Raw genomic sequence first — 10,710 nt, forward strand, 5'->3', positions numbered from 1 at the left:
TCAGCATGACGTAAAAGAACAGGGAGGGGTTCTCGGAACACCCCTAAATTGGCTCCATTTGACTTCATACAAACGCACTTTATCCCAGTACCCGTTGTAATGTTTTTATTAGAGATAAGAAAAAGTGCATAGTACAAGCCCTTTCTGTGATATGAATACAGTGTTTTGTCTTGCAGTATAACAATTGTTGTCTAGCTGTATAACAATCACGGTTAAACCGCACAATAAAAAAAACAATCAACAGTAGGCCTAACAATCTGAATAATGAAATGATTTCTCTATAATTTGTAACTGAAGATGAAGCTCCACAGTCATCTGACGTTGTGGGAGTCACTAAGACATGAATGAGCCAATGGTCATAACATATTCACCATCCAGAACACCGTCACAGATTGCACATCTCTCAAAAAAGCTAGCGTACAAGCGCGCACACACACACACACACGCACACACACACACACATACACACACAAACACACACACATTTTTTAATTAGTGAGTAATCATGTTCTTTGTAACACCAAAACTCACTCTAACTTGTAACCCACAGTGTTGAAGTAAGACGAGTAAGACGTCATCACACCCCTGACTCATTCCAAACATCTGGAAAACATTAAGTTGCTTGGAAGGGTGTGGGAGCTGAGTGGTCGGCCTGGGAGACGTTTTTCCAGTCAAAACTTTACAAGAACCCCAAAGTCACCCTGTTTGACATAAGAAAGGAATGTGAAGGACCCTCTGTCTCTCTCTCTCTCTCTCTCTCTCTCGCTCTCTCACACACGCATGCACGCATGCACGCACACCCCCACACCCACCCCCACCCAAACATACACATACACACTCTCTCTCTCTCTCTCTCTCTCTCTCTCACACACACACACACACACACACACTTTCTCTCTCTCTCACATACTGTACACACACACACACACTCTTTCTCTCTCTCACATACTGTACACACACACACGCACGCACGCACGCACACACACGCACGCACACACACGCACACACAGTAGATAGTCTAAAAAAAATGCAGTCACCTGCAGGGCTGCAGAGGACAATATGAAGCCACAGTAGAGTGGAGGAACCGTTATGAAAGGTCAAAGTTAAGTGTTAAAGAGGGACTGATGACTGCTCGAGGTCAGAGGTCACACAGCTCAGGTCCTTGGCCAGTGGTAGAATTCCTGTCACCATAGCGATTAATCCAAAGGAGGGGCAGGTGGGTCCCTGCTCTCAGTCTACCAAAGAGGAATACAGCCAATCAGAATCAGTTAACCAACTCAACCTAAATGCTGAGGATGAAAACAGCTCAGAATGTGTGGTCATGTGACTTACATGGTGGGGGCCGCGTGGCTTAACGGCATGGCCACCCCTCATACTCCGGGGGCGGAGCAGGAAGAGGATCACGGCCAGCACCATCCACCCCATAATGATCATCGGCACGGTGAAATCATCTCCAGCTGAGGAGTTGGGACCAGGGACTACACACAGGAAATGAAGTTTACAAATCGCTTATGAATCAGAGAATAGATCATGAAATCACTCACAAATTACACATTCATTCACCAAAACTATTATGAATATCTCCAACTATTATCAACTACGACTAGCTAATGAGTGGTGTGATTGCTGATACTATGATTAAGGTATGTTTTGTAAAATCAATTGAGTGGATGACTTGAGATGTGTGCGTATCACCATTTTAACACTCAAGCACATGGGTATTATCATAATCTGTCTATGCTTTTTACTTGTACTCGTTAGAAGCAGTCTACAAGTGCAAGTGTGAATGCTTTCTTTGGGATTCCAAAAGTAGATAACCTACCCTCTTGTAGGCACTCTGTGCAGTGTACAAGTGAAAGTGTGAATGCTTTCTTTGGGATTCCTACAGTAGATGACCTACCCTCCTGTAGGCACTCTGTGCAGTCTACAAGTGAAAGTGTGAATGCTTTCTTTGGGATTCCTACAGTAGATGACCTACCCTCCTGTAGGCACTCTGTGCAGTCTACAAGTGAAAGTGTGAATGCTTTTGGGATTCCTACAGTAGATGACCTACCCTCCTGTAGGCACTGTGCAGTCTACAAGTGAAAGTGTGAATGCTTTTGGGATTCCTACAGTAGATGACCTACCCTCCTGTAGGCACTCTGTGCAGTCTACAAGTGAAAGTGTGAATGCTTTCTTTGGGATTCCTACAGTAGATAACCTACCCTCCTGTAGGCACTCTGTGCAGTCTACAAGTGAAAGTGTGAATGCTTTCTTTGGGATTCCTACAGTAGATAACCTACCCTCATGTAGGCACTCTGTGCAGTCTACAAGTGAAAGTGTGAATGCTTTCTTTGGGATTCCTACAGTAGACAACCTACCCTCCTGTAGGCACCCTGTGCAGTCTACAAGTGAAAGTGTGAATGCTTTCTTTGGGATTCCTACAGTAGATAACCTACCCTCCTGTAGGCACTCTGTGCAGTGTACAAGTGAAAGTGTGAATGCTTTCTTTGGGATTCCTACAGTAGATAACCTACCCTCCTGTAGGCACTCTGTGCAGTGTACAAGTGAAAGTGTGAATGCTTTCTTTGGGATTCCTACAGTAGACAACCTACCCTCCTGTAGGCACCCTGTGCAGTCTACAAGTGAAAGTGTGAATGCTTTCTTTGGGATTCCTACAGAAGATAACCTACCCTCCTGTAGGCACTCAGTGTCGGTGCAATAGGACTGGGACTGCCGCAGCTGCAACACATCACAAGCAAGCATGCCTTTCAATTGCATTCTTGTTATTACAAACAAAACTCTTACAAAAGGACTTTGTTTTACATGAAACATGTGATTTACAGCTTTATTATTAAATTCATATGTAATTTACAACTCTCCCACATTATTCCATCTGTGGCCATCATAACTAACCCCAAACCATGTCCCGTTGCTTTCCTAGATTTGAACTTAGAGAGCTTAACACTGGCTCCCCCTGTTGATTAAGACAGTAATATCAACCAAACAAACAAAAGGTAAATGGACTTCAGCAACTTCCACAAGAAATGTTTACACAGGTGCAAAAAAGCTTTAAGCAACATGCACATATGTAAATGGTACAATGGCATGTACAGCCAGTACTATTCTACAATTACAAAACCAACATCTTTCTGACCAATACTCTGGAAAGACTCCTGAGGAGGTATTTAGTTGAAAAAAGTGCGCACTTCCAAACAAAGATGCAGGAGCCAAAAAGTAAAGAAGAAAAAGTAAGGAAAAGGTCCGCACACTTGCTCTCACTAAACCAAGTGAGAGCAAGTGTGCAGACCTTTTACTCATTTTAAGACTCCTGAGGAGATCCGAAAGACCAATATGCAGAAACTCCAACAGACATGTTGGGAAGAGAAGCAAAAAAACTCACCAGGTTGATCAATCTCCTCATGGCATGTTCATGAGAGCAGATGCATGCACAGGGGTCACACGGCTCCTCTGCCATATCTTCATGAAACACACACACACACACACACACACACACACACACACACACACACACACACACACACACACACACACACACACACACACACACACACACACACACACACACACACAGTTTTAACAAAGGAATGTCAACGACAGGCAGAGGAAAGTGTTACACATTATACAGACCACTGTAGCAAGAGTTATTATAACTTCGCTATTAAGTCATATATGCCTACGTAATGCCTGCTTAATTTCACTTTGCAGACGATTAAGCACATGTCAAATATGCTAAACCAGCCTCTAGCTGATATACACATAACTGCAAAAAGTTTACTTAGTCTACTACTTGATGGTGCTTGTCATTTTTAGGACAAAGTACAGTATAAACTGAACTGAACTGCTGTGGTGCTAGGACAAGAGGGTTTGTTAATGGTGTTGCACTGTATGCAAATACGCGCTTCTGTGAGTCAGGCCTAGATCAAGGAAGTCAACCCGGATGCTCATGTCAACAATCCGTTTTCACATCGAGTTTAAATAGAATCTGATTCTCTGAATATGTTACTTCTAACACAGGCTTCTTTTTTCCACAGTTGTCTTTCTCCCCGCTAACCACATACCTAGAATACCACTGCATCCTCACCAAGATAAGCTGCACGCAACTTTTTTAATGCATATTGGCAAAATTGTCTTTAAAGTCACAAAAAGTCGGCAAGCAGACACCCCCAGGAGTCAAAACTGACTGAGACGCATTCATTCATTTATTTGGCCAAATCCTTTCGGACTCACATATTAGCCCATTATGACATTCCGAAAACATTAGCTTAGCCAGTCTAGATCCGAAAAACAGAGGAAGACACTGAAATTCAAGGGTCATTCGACTATGCAACTTACTTGGCTTTGACGGATATGTCGTACCGACACGGCGCCCGATTTATTGAGTGAGGTAAAATGGCTATGAAACGGCAGAACAACAACAAAAAAACCAATAGAACTACAAAAGGGAATCAGGCGGCCACTTCTTCCCCACATCTAGGGCGACAGCTGGTTTGTTTTGTTTTTGACACGAATCAGCCACGTCGATGGCTCGCGCGAGAGTTTGATTTATGGGACGTCAAGCCGGTTTCTCGTTGTGCTGGGCTATCCAATCAGCGTACTGTTTACCTGGCACTGAATTAACATGAGGAAATACAATCCGATGATTGCATCAAACCTGCATCAAACCAACGATGACACAATCAACAGACGCAGTTACACAGCAGATGTAGCCTCCTTTTCTGGGCAGTGTTAGGTCTATTTACGGGGGGCAAAGAATGTCAATGCATAATCTTGTGTTCTTGGTCCTAGTAGAATATTGTATTTAAAAGGAGATAACTGTCCTTTCCACATGGCTGCTAGGCTGGAGCACAGCTGGATATAAGGCCGTCTGGATATCACACTTGGAGACATGAACACATATTGCACTTTTTCGGAATAGTCAAATTATTACTCAGAAATCTGTGTTGAAATTTCTGTGTTGACACTCTTAAACTGAATATCAAATGTGCGTAAAAGTGTTAATCAACCTGCACTGTTAGGCTATGTGAGCCCCTGCATAACCCTTTATCTAAATGATGAGGTATATATTTAGTGCACAATCTGCACATAATCACTGCTGGTAGTGCAAGTGAAAGCATATTTTCATCACTTAAGGAGAACAGGCTGTCACTGCACACTGTCCCACTTAACCAAACTATGCATAGGCCTACAACCTGTTGTTTTCTACCTGGAGATTCGAGAATGTAGACTGCCAGATAAATAGTGCATTTGTCATGTGAATTGTGATTTTTCCCAAATGTGTCTAATCCACACATTGGTGAGAATTGTGTCCAAATAGTTCAGTCTTTCAGACAGAGAATTTGAGTTCTTAGGTTGGAGATGGTTTAGGTTTTTTGGCTCCCAAGAATATGACTTCTTCATGTAATGATCATTGGTCTGATCAAGGCCCCGATTGCCAATTTGGTTGAGGGGCCAGATCTGACTTTTGGTGATCAAATCTCTTTTCAGAATGATGGAGGCTTTAGCACTGTGAATATTTATAAATAATAAACATTTTTTTTCGAGTTAATCTTTTTTTTTTTCAGGCCTATATGGACAATTCTCTGAACCCCAAGGCTTTCACTCTGACATACTTAAACTGAGAGACTTTCTAGACAGGGGTATATGCCTTTCCTATCCAACAAGCAGGACAACGATTATGTGCAGCATCTGAATTTAAGTAAGGTCCCAGCTAAAACACAACTATTGAAGTAGCCTATACGTTTCAAGTAAATTCAATGGGCTATTTCAGTCGCATGTTGAAAAATGCTCTAAAGAAATTGAGGCATTCATGAGGGTTTAGGCCTTAAAAAGCCTTTAATTTCACATATTTAAAACAGGCCTCACGCATCATGTCATGATCACACAATTTTATACAGAAGACAGTTCATTATTGGTGAGATTTAGACCTAACCTTGAGAGTTCTGCAAGTCTTGTCTGAAGATTGGCTATAGCTACTGACAACTTTTGGTGGGGAATAACAAATCTAGGTGAAGGAGGGTTGCTCATAGTTGAAGACGAGTCAATACAATACTTTCGCTGGTGAAGTCAGCAGAAAATGTGTTATTTAACATTTTACGCCTATTTGTGTATCAAGCCGAATAAAATGGGCATATTTTACATCCAACATTGTGTACTGTCGGCCACTTCATCACATGACACGAACCTTGCCAACTGCTGTTAATCATTTCAACATTTTCTGGACAATACAAGCTTTCCATAGAGCAAGTCGCTTAACATTCAGGGAAATGTTCTAGTTCTATGTTGCTGATAATAACCCATCATTTTTCCAGACTTGCATTGTGTGCACGCATAGGGGGGTTGCCATTTGTTTACAGGGTATACTATTTTAGGGGAAAAAGGCTGAAAGAGAAGAGCGAACGAAAGAGAGCGATAGAGGGGGATCCCGAAAGTGAGGCAGAGAGAGTGTAGCTGCCGCTGCGGCCCGACCAGGACACGGCAAAGCCATGGCTAACATCGCAGTTCAAAGAATTAAAAGGGAGTTCAAGGAAGTTCTTAAAAGCGAAGAGGTTTGTCATTATATGTCATTTGAAGTAAATACGGAAGTGTTTCGTAAAACATGTTCAAAGTGTAATGTTATTTTTACAGAATACAATATCATGCAAACATCTAGAGAATAATGCTAGTTAGCTAGCGAGCTAGAAGGCAAGTTGGCATAGCATGAACTGCAGGGAATGTGTGAAGCAAGGCCCACACAGGAAGTTAGCAAGTCATCTTCTCTGGGTTTAGACAGCGAGGCAAATTGTGTCAAAAGATAACAGATACAAATAACCGAACATCTGGGTGGCATGCCGTGTGGAAATACAAACCAGTAAATACGCTCAGCAAATCCGCCAATGCTGTCGTGTCGTAGTTCATCTGTCGTGGATACTGCTAGGGCTAACCGACGCTAACTTATGTCATCTGTCGTAGGTTATGTTGTGTTACTGTCATGGGTTGCTAGCAGTGGTGCTAGCTTGCTAAGAGATCTAACATTGCTGTCAGACTTCACTCTAAAATCGTGATCTGGTTTGATGAGTTAACATAATTTAGATTGTCTTTTCAACCACGGACACGAATTCGAGTTTATGCAATTAACAACAGTATGTTCCTGAAGCGAAACAAAATAATACTGATGCCAGCAACGCCAGCTAACCATTGTAGCACCAGATGCTAAATTGAGGGCACTGTGGCACTTAGCTAGCTCGCTAGCGGTTTGACTTTTATTATTTGTGTAGCCACAAGTAGCTTCATCCCTGAATGTGTCAGTTTAGTGGTGCAGGTAACCTTGAAATTGACATTGTCAATCAATTTAGACTCTGAGTTTAGCTAATAAGCGTATAGGCAAGTTTGAGTTCCAGCACATAACTCTTGTGTTTCTGTGGTGTATCCTCCTTCATGCTCTCTGTTTTTCTCTATTCACATTTCCAACAGACGAGTAAAAATCAGATAAGAGTAGACCTTGTGGACGAAAACTTTACAGAGCTGCGTGGGGAAATCGCTGGACCACCAGATACACCCTATGAAGGTAGACAAATTCGTGCGCATTCATACCTGTGTAACTTCCATTATTGTGCGTATATGAGTTAGTGTTTATGCTGTTGGTTATATGTTCGGCTTACAGACTATCTATACCAGATGTAATGTTTCTTACTGATGTCCTGTTGATGTTGTCAAACCTAGGTGGGCGATATCAGCTTGAGATAAAGATCCCAGAGACATATCCATTCAACCCTCCAAAGGTAATGTATACTGCTAGTGAAGGGATGGTTTGGTGTGGTGGGTAGTCCTTGCTGTGTTCTATTCATGGCACGTAAACACTGTGGGACAGAGGCAAATGAACAGCCTGTCATACATGTTGTTTTGAATTGTGGTGTATGCAATTGTCTACAGGTTTTAAATGCCCCCTTTTCCTTTTGGCCATTTTGTCTATCAGGTGCGTTTCATCACAAAGATTTGGCACCCTAACATCAGCTCGGTGACTGGAGCTATTTGCTTGGACATCCTGAAAGACCAGTGGTAAGTATGTAACAGAGTGGCATGTGACAGAGTGGCTGTGATGTTTTTGGGTTATTGTGTGTGTATGTCAAAACCTAAACACCTCTTAAAGGTAGAGGGCCCGGCTGAGAAGAATTCAGTACCTCTTGCCAAAAGCACAGGAAAATGCTGAAGGGAGTAGGCTGTTACACCTCAGCCTGGCCCCACAGGATTAGTGAATTATTACTGAATAACCATGAGATGTAGTGGCGCAGCACTGCTTACACTGCTAAGGAGGCGGATTCAGTACCCAGGCAGCACATGTACTGAACCACACCTGCAGCTAAGTGCTAAGTGTCTTTATGTTGCAGGGCGGCTGCGATGACATTGCGGACAGTCCTTCTCTCTCTCCAAGCCCTTCTGGCAGCTGCAGAACCAGATGACCCACAGGACGCAGTGGTAGCCAATCAGGTATGAGGAACCTCAGAAACGTGGTTAGGTACAGTGGGGTGTCCAAGTGACTTGAGCCCAGTGAGAGAAATATGCCTCACAGCCGAGAGCAAATGAAGACTTGTGTGCATGTAAGGGCTGCCTGGCTAAGCAGAAGGGTTATCTCTGTGTGTGTGTGTGTGTGTGTGTGTGCGTGTGTGTGTGCGTGCAGTACAAGCAGGACTGTGAGATGTTTAAGCAGACGGCTGGGCTCTGGGCTCACGCCTACGCGGGCGCTCCTGCCTCCAACGCCGAATACACACGCAAGATTGACAAACTCTGTGCCATGGGCTTTGACAAAGTAAGAGGACTCCCTTCAACCCTAACCACCAGAACATTCACCAACACTGACCATTGCCACCAATACACTGTAGATACAAAGGAACTAGTGATCCTAAGAAGTGGCCTCTATAAATGTCCAAAGACAGCGGTAACTATTACGCTGCTCAGATTCATAGAAATTATTTCCTATTATTACCATCATTTATGTATGCTTCTTCCACACTTCATTTTAAACCAGAAATATTATGTCACACAAAGCAAAGTTTAGCTGCTTTTGCAATGGATCCTCAGATTGCGGAATTGTACGTGAAAGGACATAGGTAAAGACACCACCTTGAACACGATCATTTTAACAGTGCATGTATGAATCTAACACAGTTATTTTTTTCTGTTTCACAGAATGCAGTAATAGTGGCCTTGTCATCTAAATCCTGGGATGTGGAAACGGCAACAGAATTGTTGCTGAGCAACTAACCCCCCACCCCCAAATTCCGCTACCCACTTCTGCCCTTGTTTTTCAGTTGTCCCCTCTCTCGTTTGGCGTCAGTTCATTACGCTTCTCCTGTTCCTCTGTTTAAAGCGGCATCTCCTCCCTTTCACATGAACCAAAAGACTGGCAAAATAGCATTAGTCATCTGGGATTATGACATTAGGTTTAATACACCAACTACATCAGAAAAATAACAAATCTGTAAATAAAATAAGTTAGTTGGTGTAGGTTGTAAAACAAGATTGGGACTATTTTTTTCCTGTACAATAATAGAAGAATCAGACAAGTTCAATTCATGCATGAAGGCGTGGCCTGGCCACTCAGTGGGGATGGGGTCGAAATGGGTTGTCACCATAGAGATTGGGTGAAACCAACCCCTTCATGACTTCAGTCTAAACAAACATGTCACTCTTCTCTTCACCTCATTCTTCACTGTATAGTGCTGGGGGAGGTCGTGGAAAGAACAGCTCAACTAGAGGTGTGTGTGCGCGTTTGTGAGTGAGTGTGTGTGTGTGTGCATACTAGTGAGCAGATGGGCTGGCTGCTGGGTTGTTGAGGCACGTGTGCACACGTTGGTACAAGTCAGACAGTGTGTGTGCGCGTGATTCATGAGGAATACTGGAGTGAGTGGCTGAATGAATGTGAGTTTTTAACACCTACTCTTGTCTGGACTCTGATCCCCTTCGAGTTTTACGGCAGCTGCAGGTCACAGCCATGACCTCTCCACCATCGGCCCTTGAAGTTTTCACCTTTTATTTTCTTCCCATTCAAAACGCCATGTTTACTGTGAACAGACCGGCAATTGTTCCTTAGAGCAAAACATGAACTTTGCATTTTTTGTCATTAGATGCCATCACTCATCCTCTGATCAACTGTTCAGCCCCACACAGTGACCCATCACTACAACAGACACATGAGCTGGACACTCCACCCCGACTCCTTTCTCCCTTCTACACACACACGCACACAGACAAATACACACACAGCTACAAACATCAATCAAGTCCCATTCACCTGGACAGATGCCTCATTAGAACACATCAGTGATGGCTGGATTTATATTTTGTAAGAAAACAAAAACAAGAAAAAAAAAAAAGAGAGACTCTTAAGGCCTCGTGTCCTCCAGAGCGGTTCTGGTCAGAAACACGGCACCCAGAGGCGGCGGAGGAGGAGGAGGAGGAGGAGGAGAATGTGCAGGAAAGAGAACGCACGTGCGACTGCGCGCAGGCCTCTCTTTCACTCCTCAACAGATAAAAAAGACAAATGAGTCATATGAGCATGGTTATTTATTGTGAAAATGAAAATGTAACGTTTCTTTGATTAAAAAACATGAAAACATGAACAAAAAGTCAATTGTGGGGTTTCTTTTGGGGCGAGGTTTGATTTGGGAGGTGGGACAGGCCAATATCAAATTGTTTAATACTAGGAAATGGGAATAAATAGGTTTTTTTGTT

General features: G+C 43.1%; 2 protein-coding genes across 2 annotated transcripts; one reads left to right on the forward strand and one right to left on the reverse strand.

Annotated features, from left to right (window-relative positions):
• Positions 1-90: 90 nt before the first annotated feature.
• Positions 91-4,503, reverse strand: smim14 (small integral membrane protein 14). Its single transcript, XM_062530637.1, has 5 exons — positions 4,336-4,503; positions 3,383-3,459; positions 2,673-2,721; positions 1,333-1,478; positions 91-1,235 (listed from the first exon to the last, which is right to left on the reverse strand). Exons 2-5 carry the CDS (start codon positions 3,455-3,457, stop codon positions 1,197-1,199), a joined length of 309 nt encoding a protein of 102 aa, XP_062386621.1. The 5' UTR covers positions 3,458-3,459; positions 4,336-4,503; the 3' UTR covers positions 91-1,196.
• Positions 4,504-6,215: 1,712 nt separating this feature from the next.
• ube2kb (ubiquitin-conjugating enzyme E2Kb (UBC1 homolog, yeast)) lies at positions 6,216-10,617 on the forward strand. The gene is made up of 7 exons (XM_062530642.1): positions 6,216-6,548; positions 7,453-7,546; positions 7,702-7,760; positions 7,955-8,037; positions 8,367-8,466; positions 8,657-8,785; positions 9,166-10,617. Exons 1-7 carry the CDS (start codon positions 6,486-6,488, stop codon positions 9,238-9,240), a joined length of 603 nt encoding a protein of 200 aa, XP_062386626.1. The 5' UTR covers positions 6,216-6,485; the 3' UTR covers positions 9,241-10,617.
• Positions 10,618-10,710: the final 93 nt, after the last annotated feature.

The sequence above is a fragment of the Sardina pilchardus genome, chromosome 2 (assembly GCF_963854185.1).
Source record: "Sardina pilchardus chromosome 2, fSarPil1.1, whole genome shotgun sequence".
In the NCBI taxonomy this organism is placed as follows: Eukaryota; Metazoa; Chordata; class Actinopteri; order Clupeiformes; family Clupeidae; genus Sardina; species Sardina pilchardus.

Coding starts and splice junctions, on each gene's coding strand:
- smim14 (XM_062530637.1), bottom strand. CDS start 3,457: ATGGCAGAGGAGCCGTGTGACCCCTGTGCATGCATCTGCTCTCATGAA. Junction 1,479..2,672: donor CACTGAGTGCCTACAGGAGG/GTAGGTTATCTT, acceptor TCCTGTGTGTAG/TCCCTGGTCCCAACTCCTCA. Junction 1,236..1,332: donor AGCCACGCGGCCCCCACCAT/GTAAGTCACATG, acceptor CCTCTTTGGTAG/ACTGAGAGCAGGGACCCACC.
- ube2kb (XM_062530642.1), top strand. CDS start 6,486: ATGGCTAACATCGCAGTTCAAAGAATTAAAAGGGAGTTCAAGGAAGTT. Junction 6,549..7,452: donor AAGTTCTTAAAAGCGAAGAG/GTTTGTCATTAT, acceptor CATTTCCAACAG/ACGAGTAAAAATCAGATAAG. Junction 8,467..8,656: donor ACGCAGTGGTAGCCAATCAG/GTATGAGGAACC, acceptor GTGTGCGTGCAG/TACAAGCAGGACTGTGAGAT.